Below are 22,185 nucleotides of genomic sequence, written 5' to 3'. Positions count from 1 at the left end.
GACGGTCACGACGCTGTTCCACACCTCCAGGCTTCATATGGAGGGGAGGAGTATCGTGGAAAAGCAGGCACACAACTGACCTACAGAACCATCGATAACTTACTCCCTCGCAGCACAATCGCACAGCAAAGGGGAGGGAGGAAGGAGGGGAAGGAGGAGGAGAAGGGGGAAAAAAAGAAAATCCAGAGAATTCTAGTCTGGCAAATATAGTGAAACCAAGCGGTCGGAGTTCACTTGCTCTAGAAGAGCAGAGAAGAAAGAGGACGTTAAATGAAAAAAAGCAAGAACGATCTGTAGCTTTTTTTTCCCCTGATAGTAGCAGTGTTTTAGAGGTAAAATGATTCCTCCGAGCAGCACGGCTGAAGTCAGCGTGGACAGTGTGGAGAAAGAGAATGAAGTGGAGAGCACAGAGCAGCCCCCATCTCCAGCATCAACTACCAGCCAGGAATCAAAGGTACTCAGAGAATGAGATTTTTTTTTTCCTCTTTCTTTGTTTTGAAAAGAAATGTATTGCTTTGATTTTCATTTGGAGCCCTGTGCCAGGATCAGCGGCAGAGTGCAATGAGCCACCTCTGACTGCGGTGCCTGCTCCGACACTCCTGCTTATGAATTCTCTCTGTCACCTCAGGAGCCTGAGCTGGGGAAATACCTGCCTTCTGAGATGTTTGGGTTTGTGGATTTTTGCCTGTGTTTTCTTCTCCTTGTTATAGTAACAGCCTGGAGTAGTGACAGGGCTCAGGGAGGGGATCGCTGTCAGTGGACATTGTTAGCTATTTTCACACCAAGTATCAGATCACTTAAAGGGTTTTTGTTGGAAAAAATTGTTTTCCTCAAAGGTTCAGAGAAAATAATTTTGTCTGGGGGCTTGGGGTATTTCACCCGGCTTTACTTCTCTGGCAGACTCACCAGTGAACTTTCACTGTTTAATGAGTCTGTTAAAACGAGGATAAGTCACAGCTTTACCACAACAAACCTTATGTACACCACACAGAAAAGGATTTTTGTTTTCACAGCCTTTTTTCTGTTTGTGAGTTTTTCAGTGTGGTTCAACTTATGTTACTGAAAATCAACTTTCAGCTCAAATGGCATGACCTCTGAATTTTTAATTGACTTGCATGTGAAAAGTTTTTCTGACTGCCAGGGTGTTACTTGGAAGACAGAGAGGTAAAAGGTAAAGTAGTAACCTTACACAATGAAAGTTCCTTACAGCTGACTTGGATAATATGCTTTTATTGATCCTCTGTTACTTATGACTGATACCATGATAGCACCTGACAGATCTTTCTGTGAACTTCATAGTGATGCTGTGTAAACATGTAAAAATAGGGAGGTTCTTGTCACTAGGAGCTTACAGGTGGGTAAAGCCTCAGGAGGTGTAAGCAAAACAGCTGCTTATCAGGGAAGGTCTTGTGCTGGCCTGAGTTTAAAGGCAGTGGCTGCCTGAGTCTAATATAGAAAGACTGCTACATTATTCTGCAGTTACAGCTTTCCACTTTCTGGAGAGTGAGCTCAAATTATCTGTCTGTGTGGGTAGAGTTTTGATGCGGGCTTTGGGCTTCTTTATTTATGTATTTATTTAGAAGCTATACTCCAAGGAGGAGAGCTGAGGTATTCCCTGTGTAATACAACCTGTTTAAAAGAGAAGAGCTTTTCCAGTAATAATAGCATACAATATTCACTACACACATTTAGCTCTACTGAAGTCTCCCTGGTTCATGGAAAATGAAAAGTAAATGGATTATTGGTATAAGCCCAGGCTCTAAAAAGACATGGTACCTACATCCCACCCCCCTGAGTCCACTTCTCTGGAATTACTGAAGTGTTATATGGGCAGTGGAAAGCTTTGCCCATAGTGAGGTCCCAAAAGTACCTGCAGCCTTCACCGCACTGCCAGCACCAGCTGCTCAAGAGTTCTGGGCTGTGCATGGGGCCTGGTGGGCTTTGTGCTCCCCATGATCCCAGCTGTGATCCTCACCCTGTGCCAGAATGGCCAAGGAGCTCCATGTGCCACTTGATAACAATGGTGCTTGAGGGACTTTCCCACTGGGTCATGGAATGCTGTTCCCAAAAGAGACTGGCATGGATCCAAAACTCAGAGAAAGTGAAGAGCTGCTCAGAGGGTTCCCTTTTGCTGTTTGTGCACCCATGTGCTTCCAAGGATGACATCAGGAATTAGGCACATCTGGCCAGAGAACAAATAGGCTGCAAACTAGTTTATAATCAAACATTATCTTCATCAATTTTTTTCAGTCTTTTGAGCATTTGAAGCAATACACTGGAATAGACAAAAGCTATGACCATGCAGCTGATGCCATTACTTGGATAGAGATATTCTTAGTAAACAAATAATCTGTGTATTCACATTTTAGAGCTGCAAATATAATCAGATAGCATGATGTATTGTCATTTCAATAGATAGAGTCAAAAGAGACTTCTGATCACTGGGGTAATAAGCTTTCTTTTTCTGGTCCAAGGAAGCAGTAGGATGGAAAAAATTCTGTGATTTCATAAAAATATTGTTTATGGAGGCTTTTTTATTTTCTAAGATTATTTCTAAGGTACTTCAGAAACTAGAGTCTGACAGAAGCATAGGTCAGTGCTTTTATCCTATGGTGTCCCATGCTGAGGGAGCTAGCCTGTCATTCACAGAAAACTAAACTTTCTTCAGGTACTCTCTGCTGCCCACATTAACAAGTTCATGTGTGCTGCATTTACTGCAAAACTCTTTGTGCAGTATCTAATTAGCCCACAACTTTTTTCTGTGTCAAAACACTTCAAACTTGACAATTTTTTTTCTGTGGCAAAACACTCCATTTATTATGACTCCAAATATGCAAACAGAACCAACATGGATAATAACAACCTTCAAAATGCCTATGAAAACACTTCAGCAGAAAAGCAATTTTGAAAAGAATAATGCAGAACTAATAGCTGCAAACTTCCTTCCTGTCCACTGTAATCAGACATTGGTGACACATAATCCCTGCTCATATTAAAGTCCAGAAATTAGTTTTATCTCGCACCCTCCAGAGCATACTTAGAAGATGACAGGGAGCAGGTACTGCAACTTCTGAGTAGCATTGAGTTTGAGAGGCAGAACTTCAGGCTGCTACCAAGTAGCTGAAATTTGGAAGGATGACTCTCATGTGTTAGTCACACACCTCTGTTGCAGGAAAGCAGCTCACTCTTAAACACATGCTAAAGCCTCCCACCACCTTTTCCTGTGGATTAGAAGCATAGTTGCAGGTGAGCACACCCTGGCTGTTGAAAGAGCCATACTGTGGTACTATAGGTATATAATACTGTGCTAAAAACACTAAAGTCTGAGTGACTAAGAATCTTGCAAAAATAATAATTAATTTATTAAACTAATTTATTGGCTCTTGAAAACATTTACTTCACACCTCAGTATGACTTGAGCGGATACTTTAAAGTTTACCAGGAGAATGACTTTAGGAGGGTAGCACACAAATACATGCAACTGCTAAATTTCTTACATTCATGTAGTTGTAGTTATGGCTCCCACCTGTTCGGGACATTTACATCAGGTTTCCAAGAGGGCAAATTACTAGTTTGCCAAAGTCTTTTGTAAATTTACAACTCAGCAAGGGAGGGAGTCATTAGTTAATGAATCCTGAGGGAAAATTTATTCTGGGTGGTAGCAATTAAAGACACACTGCACATTTATTTAACCACTAACTTAGCAATATAAGCAGAAATCTAGTGGCAGTAGGGATCATATTTCTGATGTCTTTTATCTAAATGTACCTTGGAATTTAGTAAAGAAAACTAAAAATTGAATGAATATGTGTCCAAAGAAAGGAATCCTACACATGGCATGAGTTCTTTATATTTTGGTGTAGCTAGCATATCATTCTGCTAACTTTATTCTTGTTTTATCTTACTGACTTTTGTATATGAAGAGGAAAGAGCCCATTTCTGCTCATTTCTTTAGTTATGAATCAAATTGTTATCACTCTTCTGTGAGCAATGGCTGAGCTATTCCTAGGCAATGGGGTCATCTTTGAAAATTGCTTTAGCATTTTTAAGTTTTAGGGGACACCTGAGCATCTACAATGTTTGAGCTAGTGCCACTTGGGTAGATTAACACTGCTGATCTTCAAGCTATTAGAGTTCTGTGTCAATATGTTAAAAGTCTTTCAGGCTTTCTCATATACCTCAGAAGGGGTATCAAGTCCTGCCCGTACCATTGCAGGCAATCTGTCATGTGAAAGTTACTTATTTGAAAATATTGATGGATTTATGTGAAGACCAATTTTTTCCCCCATAGTTTTCCCATTTCCATCTACTTTATTTGATAAAATACAGCTATAATTGTGTTGTACTGTAACCACACCTCTTTGGAAGGATTCAAAATTATCCACTGAACCACAAATTCATGGGTCAAAGAAATTGCTCGCACTCAGGTCAGCTCGGTAATTTGAGCAGCTAAAAAAATTGAAGAAAAAATGATAAATTAGATCTCCAAATACATATGGTATCTGGACTATGTATTGCAAAAAATGAATGAGTCAGTGTAAGTGTGACACTTTCACACATTGACTACCTTAGAGGACAATATTCAGGGAAATGCAGACCATTATCTTCAAATTCAAGTATGGCAATTCAGGAGATGCAACAGTTGCTCCAACATAAGCTAACCTGATAAGTAGTACATAAAATGGAATTTGAAAAGAGTAGGAAGCAAATAAAAGGATTAAGCATTGAAGTTCAAGATGTGAACTTCATTTATGAATAACCCCACATTGATCATGAAGTCTGAACTTACACACCTGTCCTGCTGGATCAATAGAGCAATATTGTTTACTTGAAGTTCAAAACCAGGTGTTAATGTTGGATTTTGAACTAACATGAATAGCTTGAAACTCTTTGGGTTGTGTGGGATTTAAATCACATAGAACTTGTGCTATGCTGTTAAGCAGAGATCTTCCCCACTTAAAGAGTTAATACTTTATGAGGCTCCATAGATGGTTACTCATCAATATTTTAAAAGGGCAGGGAGTATGGTGTGCAGTTAGTATTTCACCCCCCACACCAGTGATAAATATCCAGCATGTAAACTACTGCTGTAGTCTTCAAAGGAATACCAAACAGCTTAAAAACATCCCACAAAAGGGGAAGAAAGAACAGTTTTCTTTCTCAGTGTTACTTCCATGCCTCTGTATCAAATGGTGAGTACATGCTGTGAAGGTAAGACTAAGGGAAAGAAATAAGTTTTTTTACATGTTTTGCAACAAATTATGTAAAGGAAAGTTTAATTAAAGCAGGAAAGAAATATTCTAACCTACCAATGTTTCCTCAGCAGACTAATTCTTTTGTTTGCACTTATTTTGACATTTCTTTCTTACTCTTGTTCTGATTGAAACTCTCTGGTATTGTTTTTACTGTGATATATATGTCAGATAAGTTTCTAGGCACTTTGAGATATCTAAGACAAAATAGAAATGTGATCAGTTCATTCTCTTCTATTCACACTTTCAATGGTGCCAAAATGGAGAAGACATCTATTACATTTCTACAACTAAAAATGACTCGACTCGTGTGGTAAAAAAAAAGAAAAAAAATTTTTAAATAGTGCAAATTTTCACTGAAACAAAACAAATCATTTACACAGCTGGAAGAGAGTTCAGTCCACTGTCTCAGTCTCTTCCACTGTATTCTTCTTCATAAATGAATTCTGTTGAATTCAGCTTTTACCACTACTTTTAAAAAGCTCTGCCAACACCTGTATGGTCTAATAATGGCTAAGGGATGTCCTCTATGCTTCATCCTCTTCTAATTCCAGTATCCATTTTTTTTTCCAGCTTTTGTGGCAGTGTAATTTTAATAATATTGCTTTAGCTTAAACATCTCCTTTCCATTCTTGGTGCAGGTTTCCGTCACATAATAGACTTTCATATCTCTTACCAGCCTTTAATTTTTTTATACTAAATAATCTGGACTGGCAGAAAATAAACTCTCCATTCTTCATCTCATTCTGGTAGCAGAGCAGTGCCCCCATTTCAGTATTGACTAATCTTTCTTGAAAAAGAGTGACTGAGTTTGTGAATGGTATTCTCTATGAGAGTACAGTACCATTAATTCCCAGAAACCTTGCTTCTAACATTTATGTCTCTTAGACACCCCTTGGTGGAACAGAGGTCTCCATTCTATTTTTCTGGAATTTCCAGGGGATCCAGCCAGGATACATTTATCTGTCCTCATCTGCAGGGGTTTGAATCAGGTCGCAGGCACAGAAGTTTGCATTTCCAGAGCTGAACTTCATCACATTTCCCTGACTCTATCCCTCAAGATCCAGGCCTCCTCATATGTGACAATGCCTCCCATCTCATTTTAAAGAAACTTCCCCACCTGACTATCCAGGAGCCACTCTGGCAAGTCCCTCTCAGACCACCCAAGCTGGGACCAAGGCCGCTTCCCAGCTTCACATCCCACACTCACACAGTCACACCAGGCTTCCTTACTCACTTGACCCCAGATTTCCTATAGCACAGTCTCAGATGTTTCGATCCTTAAAACAATTTAATCACGGTGCAATAGCAAAATAACAGCTTGAGGCAGTTGCCTCCCAGGAAGGCCTGGGGGTTTACACCTGTACAGGTAAGTGTGGGAAAGTCTGGAGTCCTCGGCTCTTGCTGTGTGTCCGAGTGTCTGGTCACCAGGCTATGCCACAGGTCCCCATACCCTTTGTTATGCAAAGGATCATCAGTTCACAGTCTTGCCTGGGGTCCTGCCACCCAGAGCTCGGTCTGCAGCTGCACACAGAGCTGTCTGTGCTAAATGTATTCCTCAGCAATGCCAGAGGGAAATGGCCTTATGACCTGCGTAATCTTTGCAAAAAATCCAGTCATAAAACTAGAGAGAGCAATACTGACCTTAAAACTATGTCAGTGTTGTTCTTTGAAGAACTCCACCAATGACCAATCCTCAACCTCTCCTTTCAACAGTATTCATCTCCCACTGAACTTTCCATAAAACTTATTCACAACTTTCCTTCTTTTCTATCTTTGCTAATAGATTCCCTTTCAGCAGTGTATTCAATAATTTAAATGAAATCCAAGTAGACACAGTCTACCTTTGACCTAATACATTTTCTAGAAAATTGTCTAGAAAATTGTTCATTTTATTCATAACAACTAATCTAGGAGGATTTCTCTTTTTTATTGTTTCATTTTGATTCGGTTTTGTCGAATTCTGTTGAGTTCAGATCTACAAATCTTTATTTGCTGGGATCACATTTTCTGCCTCTCAACAGAGACCTCCGTTTCACTTTACATCATTTCTGTCTTGATAAAGCTTGTTAAGGAAACTTGCTTCTAGACTTTCAAAGTAAAATTTTATAACAGAGTTTAACTAGTTTCTTTTCTCCCTTTCACCTCAACAGACACATTAAACTGCTGTTTTAATGTCATGCCATAAATTTCTGTGATCTCTTTCCCATTGTTCCAGTTGTTTTTCCTCAGGATCATGGTTCTGGGAAGAATGTAAGCTGAAGTGTTTGCTGAAGGTCCAAACCAGCCTTTTATCCTGTCCTTACTGTACCACAGCCTTTTTCTTTCCCCAGCCCAAATCTGTCCATTGACATCTCCTAAAATATATTTTCAAAGGACTCACCCAATTAATATCCTTTGACCTAAGGAACTGTGCTTAAAATGTCCAGTTTTACTTCCACAGCATTTGTTTTACTTTTTTCCTTTCTCTTGTTCCCCTCCCCACCTTCTTTGTAAACTCTTTTCTTAGTCCAAATTTCCTTTTTGAGGTAACTATTTTCATGCAGTTTTCCAAGAGCACACATTCACACAGTCTTTTTATTTATCTTCATTTCATAGCATTAGTATTAGTATTAACAGCTTTGGAGAAATTATGAGTCTCTTACACATCCAAGCACATTCAAGATAGCTCTGCTGCTTTCCAGATGACTGCTGAGACATTTAAACTTTCCTACAGTTACTAGTTAGGGTCCTTCTGTGTCACACTCCAAAGAGTGATACGATCTAAAATATGCCTCTAAGTGTCTGAGAGTGCTGAAGGCCTGGAATTTCTTCAGGGTAATGGAGCACATCAATTTTGGATTTTTGAAATCCAAAACATGGCTTAGAGGTTCATTTTTCCTGTGCACTTTATTTAATTTCAATTCAAGTAAGTCATAACCACTTGATAGAAAACTGTAATTCTTTGTATGACAAGGATTTCTCCTACTGCCTAGGAGCCATTGCTGCATACTCCTGATGGGTATAAGATTGCATATTTGATACATTTATACTCATGTTTGTCAAGCAGAGGACTAGGCTTTCAGATGTGAGCGTGAGTTGAATATTCTTAACACGGTACTCAGTCCTGCACAACTTCCAGTTGCATAGGCAAGCAGTCATTCAGTGTTAAATAAGCACTTCCCAGGAAAGTGCTGAAGCATAAGCAAACTTTGCATGTCCATTAGCAAAGAGGACCAGCTGTGAAAATGACAAATCTATGTGTGAGTGACTTTAAAAATTTGAGTTTGTTTTCCTTTGACATATGCCTCTGTTGGAGGAAACTCCCTTTGATTCAGTAGACCAATTGAGAGAGTAAATGCTCCTTGTCAGGGAATTTAACTCAGGAACTCTGTAAAATAGATTTACAATGGATGTCTAAAGAACAAATTTCTTGTGTCTCTGACATCAGCAGTTAAATGTGACAAATGCCTTGCCCATCTTGTTATTTATTAAAATAAAATGAGTTTCATGTCTGTAGTCTCACATTACTAGAGGTTCATGGAATTTTTCTCCCTGACAGGTCAGCATGTCTTAGCTGATCTGTTTTTAAGTGATGAGAGTAGTTTGCTAAGTACTGTCAAATGAAAGTGTTTCTGTTTAGGGGCTGCAGTGGTGTTAAAAATACCATAGCATGAATAATTGTGAGACAGAGGTATTTCCCAGCCACAGGAGGCTGCAAGTTCAATATGGGATTGCAGTCCTTTAGGTGAGTAACAGCAACAACTTTAATGCTTTTCTTTTTTTGTAGACATAATGTGCTCCATCTCTGAGTGCCATTTAAAAGCTTTATTAAAATGCCACACATGCACTGCTTTATTAATAAAGATCATTTTAGCAGTCTAGTATTCTGAATAGAAAAGGAAAATGAAGTTGACCTACAGTAACTGATGATGAGGCTTAACTAAGAAAGGAGAAAAATTACTATAAACTGGTGTTCACAGAGCTATTAAAATCTGCATTTAGAATATTTTTTCACTTTTTCATCAGAGTAAGACAAAGAAATGTATGCTTTGGAGGCACAGCTACAGGCAAGAGAGCAAAGTCAACCTGACAGACTTATAGCAAATACTGTTAAATATGATCTTACAGACAAATGGCCATTACCTCAGTATTCAACTTTTTTTTTCTTTTTTTTTTTTTTCTTTTCAAAAATTGCTCATTCATAGCTCATTCATCATGTTTTGTCAAACAAGGGTCAGACTTCTGGTGTGATGCAAACAAGTCACCTTCTAAAATGTCATTTATATAGGTATACTATTCATATTTGATTTGCCAGTGTTTTCTGGCAGTGCTGGTTTAATTGCTGTGGTTCCCAGAATCAAAATATCTTAAGATTGAAATGAGAGTCTAAAAGCCCTGACCCAGCCACTCTTGCCTTTGTGCATACAGTGAGAAATGGCCTTGGACTGGGCATCTCTATGCTCACAAGTAAACAAAACATTAAGCATGGTAAACTTATCAGTGTCCCTGACTGCTGTGCAGTTAAATTGAGAATTGTTGTATCTCATAGTGTACTTATTTATATTATTTATAAGTGATATTAGATAATTTCTCACTTATGTTCACACATTATCTTTTAATTTAAATTATTTAATTAAGGAATAATTTACAAGTAAACATAAGGTGACTTGTAATGATTTGCCAAATATTTCTGATAATGAGCATTCCAGTGAAATGCATGCTTAAAAAAAAACAAAAAAAACAAAAAACAAAAAAAAAAAAAAAAAAAAAAAAAAAAAAAAAACAAAAAAAAAAAAAAAAAACCACTGCTTATTTTTCAATGTCAAAACATCTGGTCCTGAGGATTTGTTCAGTTTCTTAATTGTGTAAACTTTTGCTAAGGAGCTTTCCCTGATTGCAATCGAAATTTCCAGACAAAAAAGGAGGGAAAAAAAGCATCCTAGGTTACATTGTACAGCTTCACCTGTAATTAGAGACCAACTATAGGCAGGTAAGTTAGTAGTTCAGTCCCCCTCTGTTATAAGTGGAACGCAGACCAAAATTGTTTTATCAAACATGACTTAGAGGAAAAGCATGCTTTGTGTGATCTAAATTAGCCCCTCTGAGCAGAAATCTTTTTTCCATTGACCAGAGGAGGCAGCTACAGCTGAGTTAAAAGCTCAAATTTAAGTAAGGTGAACACCACTGAGATTCTGTCAGAGTGAGGTCTTGAACCTTGCCTACAAAGACTGGTCAGCTGTCTGTTCCCCTGCATGGCTAGTCTGTCTGACTTTCTTCTCTCCTGCCCACAGGTCTCTCAAAGACATGCTGAAAAGCTGCAGTTGTTTTTGTTTTAGGGGTTTTTTTTTTTGTTTGTTTGGTTGGTTTTTTTATGTCAACAAAATAATTTTTGTCTTTATGCCAACGAAATCATTTTTTTTTATGTGGAGCAAAATCATTCAAACTTTGAAAATTTTTGCTAAGCAAAACTGTTGTTTGCAGACAGTCCTATAATGGAAAGTTATACACCGATGAGAAAAAGTGAGAAAAGTGTGAGTCTATCCAGGCTTCAGAATGTGAGGTGCTGCTGTTAAGCTGTAGTCCCAAGATGAATCATGTACCTGTTTCACAAAGTATAGGCACGCATGAGTCTTTGGCAGGTTCACAGCAGTTAGATCTACCTAGATCTGTAGCTGGTTATAATGACAAATGGATTTCATCCTCCTGACCATTGAAGTTCCAGGGAAACAGTTAACTTTTGTGCTACCTCACCCACTCACACTCTGCCTTTCAAGGTTTCTCTGTTCCTCTTCTCACACTAATGCTTTAAACAATGACCAGGCTCTCTGATACAATGAGTCTTTACAGGAAAGGCTTCCATGTTTCCAGGCTTAGCCAAGTTTAGAGATTTCTGTTAAGAAAATGGGCGGTGGTTCTTCTGTTAGGGAAAATGACCTTTCATAAACACTGTGTGGCTGCTGACACTCATGACATAGGTACGCTTGGAAAAAAAGCAAACCCCACAGTTTGTACTTTCCCTTTCACTTATACTCAAGCTGTACTTGTATTATTCACAGAGGAGTGCCTTCAGCTGCATTTAATTTCCTCATTTTACGGTTTTACATGGCCTGTTCCTCATGTGTGGATACCTATTTATCCCTTGATGTAACCTCATCATGTCTTTGTATGTCCATGCAGGAAACTATACACAAATTTAAAACCTGAACAAAGAAATAATACAAATCATTCCTTATGGAGAAGAAATAAAGCCCTTTTCCTTGTTTTCCCATCTTGTCCCCTCCTTTTGGGGTAGGTAGCTGAGGACCAGGGCTACTCAAAACAGCCCTTTTCAAATGCACTGCTGCTGAAGGTCTTTTGAGCTCCTGCCTTCCCCAGAAGCTTAATTCCCACAGACTTCCTCAGGCTGAAATTCTGCCCTTCAACAGCACTGGCTTTTTTAGCAGTACCTGCCTGGCATCCAAGAAAAATGCTGTGGACATCTTCCTTAGAGATTATGAATGCCAACAGCTGTAATAGACCTACCCAAATCCTGCTAGAATGTAGACAAATTAAAAACATTTTGTAAAGGTCCAAAAAAAATGACAGTCAAACATTAAATGAAAAATCTTAACAGAGTGATTTTCCTCAGAGGAGAATGCAACTATGACAAGATGCTGGCCATAAGAAGTAGCCACTCAGTCTGGTCAAAAAAGCATCAGTTCTTTTTTAAACAAGATGAGAAAGGTCACCTATTTTTTTTCTGGCATTGTAGGGAACACACTGTAATAAATACAATATTCCTGAAGTAGCAATAGAGGTAATGTCATTTTATCTTTACTACCAGCTGCTGAATTCTAGAAAGAAAAAAATCTCCTTTCCATGAGTTAATATCTCTCCAGTACAGTCCTACACATAGACTCTGCTGCATATAAAAAAAAAGCAATTGATGGGAGAAAATTGATATAAATTTTCAGAATTTAGCACTGCACTTGCTCTTTAGTTCAGCAGTAGACATTAACTGTATTTCTGCTGTAATATTTCATATGCCTTATAAGTCAGCGTTACTCAGCTAATATCAAGAATTCAGGAATTGCACCTACTCTAACAGTAGAATAGATGAGAAAAAAGGAAAGCACTTAATGGAAAAACCCCGCACTTTCATAGGACTCATATTCACATTCTTTAAAACTCTTTCTATTATCTTGACTTTCCTTTCTTCTTCCTTCTGTGTCCCTGCTTTCCTGCCTGCCTGAGTCCCTCATGCAGCCCCATGCAATATGCTGTTCCTTTTGAAGTTACAGATATTATTTTTGTCAGACAAGGCTTTACAGTTTTACTGGTTCAAGATCCCTGACTTTCCTATCAAAGCAGTAACTCTTATTAAATTAAATAATTGGTAACTTATGTCAATGACAACAGCTCTTTTCTCTTACAACAGCAAAATTAGGAAGCTTCATTTATTAGGTGAGCACAACATTGTGTGTTCACCTAACAAAGTATTACAAGCTTTTTTTTCCAAAACATTATTACAATTATTAGAAGTTCATGTGCAAGATTTCATTAGCAACAGTTTAACTTTAGAGAGTTTTGAGGAACTTTAAAAAAAGTCTTAATAGAAAAAAAAAAATGCAGTTCTTTGGAAAGATTTATAGTCTTTAATTCTCTACCTTTCTACATATTATATCCTGTATGTAACTATCTTTTTACATGAAGCCCTCTATCTCAGTATGAAACCACATTTTTACAGTTCAGTCATTATAATCTTGAAATTTTGACAGAGGTAATTTGAGAAGGAAAACTGTGCAGCTGGTGAGGATAAAAATAAAATGGTTTTGTTTTGCAGGGTTGATCTTGAAACAGTAGCTGGCTGAAGATATGTTCAGCAGCTTGGAGGTTTAGGAAAAAAAATATAAAAGAAATGGATTAGCCTGAGCAAAAGGAGTCAAAGATAGATCATAAATCTCATACTTAACAACTCCTGCTAATTAACATCTCCAAATATACGTGTTTACATTGTCAACTTTTTGAAGCAGTGTTTAGGCCTTCAAATGTCTCCATGAAGTGCCAAGTAACTGTGTGTCATCTGTATGACAGTATCATCACCAAGTTAAACAGATTTTCCATGTGGAGGATTGGCCTATTCTTTATGTAGGACATTGAATGCAGTTTTTGCTTGGCATGACTAAAAAATCATAACAAAAAGACAAAAGACAGAGTTAGATGGAAATTTTCTGTCACAGTAACAGATTCATTGGAAACTGGTACTACAAGCATAATTTTCCCAAATTTTTTTTAAATGCTTTTTGAAAATTAGAGATCTACTAGAGTAGATTTGTTTAAAGGGATAATAAATGCATACTTTATTGCACTTTGAGAAGAATTTTAATGGAAAATGTTCCAGATCTGCACTGGATCTGAAAATAAGCATATCTTTGTCATGGTGGACAGTAAGATAACTGGATACAGAACAAATGACAAGGAAAATGTTATCAAGGTAGAAAAAGTTTAGTTGACACAGCATTTGTTATGTATGTGGTAGCTGCTATAGGACTTAAGAACTGAAAATACGAGACAAAGGACACCCTGTGGGTACCCAGGTAAAGCATGAAGAAGCCCAGAGGATTAATTAGCTTTGCTCCTCAAGTGCTATCAGCTCTGCCCCCAGATCCAGGACTTCATGCCAGAGTGGTTTCAGGGCAGCAGTGTGCACCAGGATGGTGTGACCATATGGATCCTGTTAGACTTGTGGAGTCTGAACTCGCACTGCCGGGATGGCCAAATGCCCTGGCTTCCTGAGGGGCTGGCAAGAAGCAGTGTTCACATGATGAGACATTGTTAGTCTTCAGGAGGGGCAAAGGGAAGATAGAAGGCAGCAAATTTGCTACCAGATTGCAAAACTATGCTTAAGAAGAGGAAGGGAACCATGAAAAAGAAAAATTGGAAGGAAACCAACAAACACTGCTAATATTCTGTAAGGTGTAAGTTTCTATGCCATCTCTCACTGAGAAGGGTTTGAAATGGAAACATGAAAACAAGTTGTAAAATTTGGATCTGAATCCCTATTTGTGAACAGGCAGCAAAGAAAGGAGTGAAGAAACCTGTGGGATTGTATAAGACAAAATATTGTCCTGTGGGCTTCTATTAAGCCAATAGATATTGGGTGAAATACAGCACCCAAATTCTGGCATTGTGTTCTAGCTCTTTCTTTAACTGAAAACCAAAGTAATATAATCTCAAAGTTAAAGCACAGAAGCTAGGCAAGAATTGGACAGAATATATTCACACAAAGTATGAATTGATACAAGTGTCTAGGAAGGACAGAAGAAGCAGAAGCATAATGTCACCTGGATCTATCTGTATTTGGTTGTGGAGCAGCACAGTTTAGAAAAGCAGTTTAAGAAAAAGAGGAGGGAGTTGAAAAGTTAGATAAAGTCAGCCAGGTAGCAGAATGTCAAATGTGGCCAGGTGGTTTTTCATGCTGCATGCAGAAATCCTTTAGTTTTAATGCACAGTATAAAACAATTAAAAAAAAGTATTATTTCAAAACATACAAACAACAAAAAAAACCCTCCAATAACCCATCCAAACCCCGAGCCTTTACTCAGGGTACATGCTCACTGAAGTCAGTGGGAGTTAGTGGTAAGCAAAGACCTTTAAGATTTGGCCCAATGACAATTATTTTGTTGTAGAGCTGAGCACTTACATGTTTTCATTGCAAAGCAATTTTAACAGTGTAAGTTTTGAGCCCCAGAAGTAAGAGTGGAAACACTGACAGAGTATTAACTATAACAACTCCCAGCAGATCTCAGACTTCTTTTTGTTTTAAGATGACACAAATGTGATAATTCAGTATGTGGGTTGTGGTGTTCATGCTAATTTGCCCTCAGTTAGTATCAGCCTCTCTGCAAGTTGTATTTCCATATTTGCTTCACGGGATAAACTACCATTTAAAGTATTATAAAACAGCTCTGTTAATGAAAAATAAAAGAAAAAAAAGGAAATAAAATGGATAAAACATAGTAGTGGAAAATATTGCTGTACGTAGCCCAGCATTTTTTAGCAGAACACTGTTGTGCTTTCGGTTTTTTTTTTTTTTTGAGGTCCAAGGGTGTCATACTGAGGCATAAGATCAACAGGGGAAATGCACATTTCATAAGGTACAGACATGACATACAGTCAAGGATGATTAATCTTACATTCACAATCACATTTGCTCCAGATTATTCATGAGAAGGAAAAGAAACAAAACTCAGGTCCTATTACTATCAACCTGCACGACTCTCAGCAGGTAGTCACCAGCGTAGCTTCATTCACCTCAGCGGGGCTGCCTGGATTTACATCTCTCTGAAACCCAGCCTTTTAATCTCAAAATTTCATTGTGCCACATCCACCACAGCAAAGATTAATAAATGACTGAATTAGGAGTTACCAAAGGGGAATCAGTGTTCCATTTAAGAGCTGAAATGGAAAAGAGCTGTCCAAAAAGAGATGCAAAATATGGGATTCCCAGGAGGGACCTCAGAGATAACAGTCCAAATGCCTTCTACATCCAGAGGCAAGAGATAACAACATCCTGATAGAGAAAAAGTATGGAGATGACTGGCTGCTTAGCAACCAGGTGCCTGAGGTGGACCCCAAAGTAAAAAACAAGACGTTGTAAACATCTACCTGTCTTGAAATTGAAAGTACAGGCTGATTTTTTTTTTTTTAATGGAAGGACTATTCCTAACCATCTCTTGCTTTCTTTATGAACTTTTATTTTGGTTTCAGGAGGGAAAATCTGAGACATTTCTATTGTCAGACTATGAAAGGGAGCTACATAAAGGTCTGCACCAGACACCTTTCTTACCTGAATTATAAAAGATGTCCTGCAGCTGATGCCACCCATGTGGAAACAGTTATTTAGCAGCCGGGAGAATAGAATCCTGGATACAGATACAGGATTTGTAGTCTTTGCTCCTGAGAGAAGCAGCCTGTCTTTTGTTAGATGAGGCAGCAGGGGAGATCAAAGAGACAAAATATTTAGCAACCCTGATATTTGATAATGACTGAAGGGCTCTTCAGTCTGATTTGCAAAATGTTTTGTTTTATGCACATGTTGACAAAGGAGAGATAACTGATGATCAGTGAGCTCAACACGGTGAACTCAGTAGATCTTTTTTTGGGACTGTTAATCTGATTTTTGTCAATTGGATTACAAACTTTGGAAAGCTACAGTACAGATTCTCTGAAAGATACTGTGACTTGCTACCTTGAAATACTGCAAATTTGAGAAAGATTCTCTGCTAGAAGCAGGCTGAATGCAAACTATGGTTTAGGGTTATTACAAGCATTTTCCCCACGAAAAATAAACTTGAATCAAACCTGTTACGAAATTTGAAGAAATACTTATAGACACTAGACCTCATTAAGATAATGTAATATGTACTCTTTTCTTTCTAGATTACTCTTTCTAATATGGCTTGGTTAAAAGAAATCAAAGGAATACATCAAAATAGAGCTGTTCAAAAACATGAAAGCAAAAATTATGTTAGATATAAAATATGAGAGCCTTGCATTTTTCTTCACTTTCATTCATACAAGTATTTATTTTGCATATGCTTCCTCCTTTTTATAAACTATTTTAAACTTTTAAAATGGCTGTGAATCTTTTGAAGTTACAATAAAAATATAATTTAGCAGGGAAGGTAACGTGAGCTCAGGGTATGTCACAATTATAGAAAATCTAATAGAGTGTCTACCCTTTTTATGCCTTAGGACTAACTAGACAGTTCTGAACATACTAGAGAGAGAAAAGGATTTCCCTGAGAATTGATGTCAATTGATGCACTTAATAAATTGTGTTTCCTCAAATCTATCCCTCACTGGACTGCATTACTTTATTCTGTCATATGTGATGCTGAATTTTGAAGATATATAAAGGAATTCAGATCACATAGGAGACTTTTCATATTTTCAGGCCTTAAAACTTCATGTACTTTATTCACGTTTACCTCACATATTTGCCAGTCCTGGTTCCTTGAAGAATTAGGTGGTGACACACATTGAAATGTAGGATAAGTTCAAATCAAGTGTAGGAGCAATTGTTGAGCACCGGGTGAATATTTAGCTTGGTTTAAACCAAACCAGAGTCATAGAGAATGAACAGCTCTGCTAAGCAAACTGCCTGTTTGGCTTCATGTGCAGGCTGACCTCTTGGTAATTCTGAGGTCTGCTAACTAGAGATGCAAATGCACAGCTGGCAAGGATGTAGTACATCAGGAGAGGGCTGAGGACATGGGATTCACAGAGACGTTTGTGGGGATAGTGACACCTGGGCATCCCTTCAAATTTCATGCTTTCAAACTCTGAGGCTCTTTCAAGGATTTTTGCTGCTACGCTCTGTCATGTCAATCAGAGCATTTCATTGTAATTTAGGATTCTATGTGTGAAACAAAATCACAGAAAGAACCCTGCCTAGAAAGGTTTGTATTCTAAAGAGGTCTGAGAATCCATGAGTGGATTTAAAAAATAATATAAGATGGGGAGGAGAATCTGAGGACAATGATCAGAGCTGAGAGAGCCAGAGTAGCTGAAGGTGCCTAATGAATCACTAATAATATTATTGGTAGGTATTATGGAAAATGTCTCCTCTCTGACTATTTCAGGACAATATTCAAGCAGAAAGTTTGACTTATTTACTTTTTACATCACTAACATGTTTGTTCTAACAACAGCTAAGCAATCTGTTTGGGAAAATACACAAATATAATACGTAGCAGTTTCTGCAATAATGAACACTCCCTCTTTGTCTGTAGTGGATTAAAAGGATACAGCTTCCAAGAGAGCTGGCTAGAGCAAACACATCTGCATGACAGGGCCAGATTCTCAGACTGTATAAATCATCTACAATTGAAATCAGTTTACCTAATTGTACTAGCAGAGTATTTTGACTATTTATTTTTTAGAAAGATGGTAGAAAAGAAATCAGTTTGCTTACAAGTTTTATCATAGGTGCTTTGCCAATAAACAATACAACCCCTTAAGTATTAGAAATATCCTTTTATCTTGTTAATGTTATAAGACATGGTACTCCTCTCATCAGCAGGCAAACACACATATTGTTTATGAAATTGCATACTGCCTTTAGGCATGTTATAATCTTATTTTTGCTCATTAAAATGTCAAGGCAGAGCATTTTCAATTCAAAATCTGTAAAAAATCCACTCTTGTCTGTCCTTAAAAATCACTTGCTTTTGTATCTCTCAGTTTTAAGAAAATCATTAGCCTTCGTGCTCACAAAAAGTAAGCACTAACCATCCTGTTTGAGCTGGTTCCCTGTTGGCTCTAGATCAGCACAGCTAGCTGGAGCCCAGAAATGCCGCCAGGGTAGCTTACACCCTGGTAACATCCAGTCCTTCAACAATGCAAGTAAACAACTGAAGTATGTTCTGAGAGTTGCTAATACAAATTGAATGTTCCTTGACCCAGAAAATGGACTGTACTCAGTAGAGGAGATGCCATTCATCAAGGCTTTGTTCTCTCCCTTATTTGAACTACTTCTGCTCTGAGTCCCTTTGGTAATAGCCCCTGTACCTGACATTCTTTCTAGCAAATTTACACAACATCATCTGAGCCATGTGTGTTAAAGTCATTCTTTTATAACAATGTGAGAGTCAAATAATTTGGAAATTTACTTGAAGAAGCTGCAAGGAAGAAAAAATGGTTCCTTACAGAAGGTGGATGTTTATCTCACAGCAGAGTGAAATCTGTTGACAGAGCATTTTTAGTCTGCATACTAAACAAAATAGCTACATTTTATAAGGCTTGCAGGATTCAAACTGGCTTGATGGCTCATTCCAGCTCTGTTTATACCCTGAATTACTTGCAATGAATCTAATGATACTCTTACACCAGTGTAAAGAAAGGGATAGAGAACAGCAAGCAATTTTTTTTTTTTTTTTTTTCTTATTGCTAGTCCAGTAGCAATATAGCAAACAGCTGATGTCTGAAAATAAGGGCTTGGTTATATGGTGAGTCAGTGAATTAGGGTTGATAAGTGGGACTTATTTATTCATTTCTCCTGGAAAATAGTTGAGTGGAAATGTACAAAACAATCTCGCCATTGGCCCCACACTCCCCAGGAGCCTCTGCTGCTGGCAGGGATGGCTAGCAGTGACCTAGAGGGCAACAAGACCAAGGCTGTTGGGAAATCACCTGAAGTGTTCACGCTGGGCACTCAGCAGCCCCTGCTTCATTCTTCCCATCCACTTCTACTGAGCTGACTGCTAATGTAGGCAAGCTGGAGAATCAAGGGGAAAATTGTTCCTAGATATCAGGGAGCACTTAGGAGCCTGAATAAAGTACTCTGAAGGGTGGATGCATATCTTTGTAATTGCAAAGCTAGGGATTATGAAACAGCTCAAATCACATCTTTCTGATTTTCGTGGGAACTTCTTAAATGAAAATTGTAGAAAAGCATTGGGTGGTTCCAACAATTACATCAAATAAAGTCCTAGTGAGGGCAGGTGCAATTCCCATTCACAGCAAAAGCAGTGACACGTAGCTAACACTAGCAATGAATTTGAATAGCTGTTCTTCTGCTACCTTCTGTTTTCTGCTTACAGCAGCTAAAGAGTTGTAGTATAGGGGAATTAGGAATGGAGGAGTGCTGGTAACAGAGCTTCCTGATCCCTCGAAGCTTGAACATTCAGTAACTTGGAGGAAAATTGAGATTGTGCTGCAAGATACAGAAAAAAAGATTAATCAAGCTCTGAGGTTGAGCTATTACACTTATCTCTGCCTTGCCTGTGGGGTTAGTATGTGCAGTCACTGAGAATCTGTGTGACTGATAAACAGCTTTTAACTAGAAACAAAGATTTTTCCCTTACTCTAGTTTCAAATCACAGGAACATCCTGGCTTTAATATCAAGGGCTCATGTTTCTGAAGTGTCAACATTGTGAAGTCTCATGATGCTACCACAAGTCTAGAAAACCTCCTGTGCTATTGGGAATGTTATTTTTATTTAAATGAAAGCTAAATTGTAGCCTTGCTCACAACGGAGAAAATATGAAAGTCTTAGGAGATTTATTTCAAAAATGTTTCTTAAAGCCTTCTTGTACTTGGTTTAGGGGTTGTTTCAGTCTCAATACATGATTTTTCACTGAAGAGTTGAATTATTGAGTGTAGAACAACCCTAGCTGCAGGGTTTTTTCACAAAGTTCTGTAATGTTTCTTTGTAAGGTTTAACTTTGGACTCATTCACTCTGCAGAAATAAAGTGTAAATAATAAAATTTGCATACGTTCCTCTCTATTGAAATATTTGATTTCCACCTCAGGCGAATGTTTTAGCATCTGTGGCATCCCAAGTGCTTTAATTCAGTTTACAGCACACCAAAATCAGACGTATATTACATTACATATTACCTGTATTTAATTACATTTGAAATCTGGCAGTAAAAGAATGAGGATAATCCACAGCAAATTTCAAAATGAGGAGATGGTGATATTTAAGTAAGGGAAGTAATGCTTACTCGACTGCAGTCTAATAATTACTTAAGCTTTTATGGTTTTATAGTTTATACAATATGTACAACAACCAGCCCTTGCCCTTCCTTGGGCCAGCTTTTCCTGAGTAAACAATCACATACCATTGCCCCATTTCAAATTCTCTCATGAGCCTAATATGAGAAAGGAAAGTTGGATCTGATCTTAAAACCTGATGCCAATCTTCTATGGCCCTATATATTCTCTCTTACGCATGAAGGGCATAAAACCTGCTGATCTGAGAGGTATTTTTAACAGTAGAACTCTGTAATTAGCTGTACAAAATGCTAAATTTTGCCAATATTCTTCATTTTCTCCAAGTCACTTCTCTACACATATAACCTATTTGGGATGTAATAGTCCCAGATTCCCACTGGTGTTTTAGGTATGCAACGGAAGCCAAACATGTAGGTGTCTTCCAGTCTGAATGTAAATGGGCATGAAATCTGTATTTTGGCTAATGAAAAGAATGCCCATCTTGTCTGGGAGTTATTTAACTACATGAACCCAGGATGGTTCTCAGTGAATTTCAGAAAGGGCTATCAGCTTGTGCAGAGGTGCCTCCCAAATATGTGAAGGGAACTTTCTCAACTCGTTCCTGGGTATGTGTCCTCTGAACATTCTGGGAGGAAACACGCAGAATATACACAGTTTCATGCCCTTTAGTGTTTTTCCATAAGTTTGGGCAAGTGTAGCCTAAATGCTGGACTATTCTTTTTTTGAAAACTTGACTTTTCTGCTTGGGGGAGGAAAAGCTGCTGGTAGATGCCTCGACCAGTAAATGGCTGTGCACAAGAGAATGGGATAAGGATAGTAAATGCAAAGCTTCTTAAAATGTACTGCATACATTATCCAAACTAGCAGGACTGTTGTTTCATGATAAAACAAATACTGTATTGCACAGCTTAGGTTTCCTTCTCTGGCAGGAACAGTGCTTTGAAATTTAATTAGCTTCACGTGGCACTGTAGAAATGGATGGCAAATCTATAATGGATGCCATTTCAGTCACCTTGTGGTGTTGTAATTCTCTGTGTTTTGCTACACTAATTAGGTCTGACTTCAGTGAGAAATGTTTCAGGAGCAAGGAGGTGAATTATTGCAGAGTTCCTGGCTGTCACTGGGGAGATGAAGTAATCTCAGAACTGACTAACCTCAATGACTTCAAGAGCCTGTAACTTAACATCCAAGAGGAAGAGGGAAGATCTCACATTCTGATGGTGCAGTTTACAGTGAGTTTTAGGCTCAATCAGTCCGTGGCTTAGGCTTCAGCTGAAAGAGCATCAGAAACCATAAACTGCACTTACCTTATAGTTGGCATTTAATTACTTAATTGCTCTTATCTTCACATTCCCCTAGAGACTGAAAGTTTTTTGCAAATAGATCTTTCCTTCCTTTGTAGGCTCATCCACTGAACCCAGAGTGAGTTATGGGTGGAGAGAGGTGCA

At 38.2% G+C, this 22,185-nt stretch overlaps 1 protein-coding gene across 2 annotated transcripts in view; it reads left to right on the top strand.

Annotated features, from left to right (window-relative positions):
- Positions 1-337: 337 nt before the first annotated feature.
- The window catches only part of STAC (SH3 and cysteine rich domain), a 69,039-nt gene continuing 47,191 nt past the window's right edge, over positions 338-22,185 (top strand). For both annotated transcript variants that reach the window (XM_053955939.1, XM_053955931.1), the window contains exon 1: positions 338-454. In XM_053955939.1, coding sequence (XP_053811914.1) covers positions 338-454 — 117 coding nt within the window. The remainder of the gene's footprint in view (positions 455-22,185) is intronic.

This window comes from Vidua chalybeata, chromosome 1 (genome assembly GCF_026979565.1).
Source record: "Vidua chalybeata isolate OUT-0048 chromosome 1, bVidCha1 merged haplotype, whole genome shotgun sequence".
NCBI classification, from domain to species: domain Eukaryota; kingdom Metazoa; phylum Chordata; class Aves; order Passeriformes; family Viduidae; genus Vidua; species Vidua chalybeata.
This window is presented reverse-complemented; position numbering and strand designations above follow the sequence as displayed.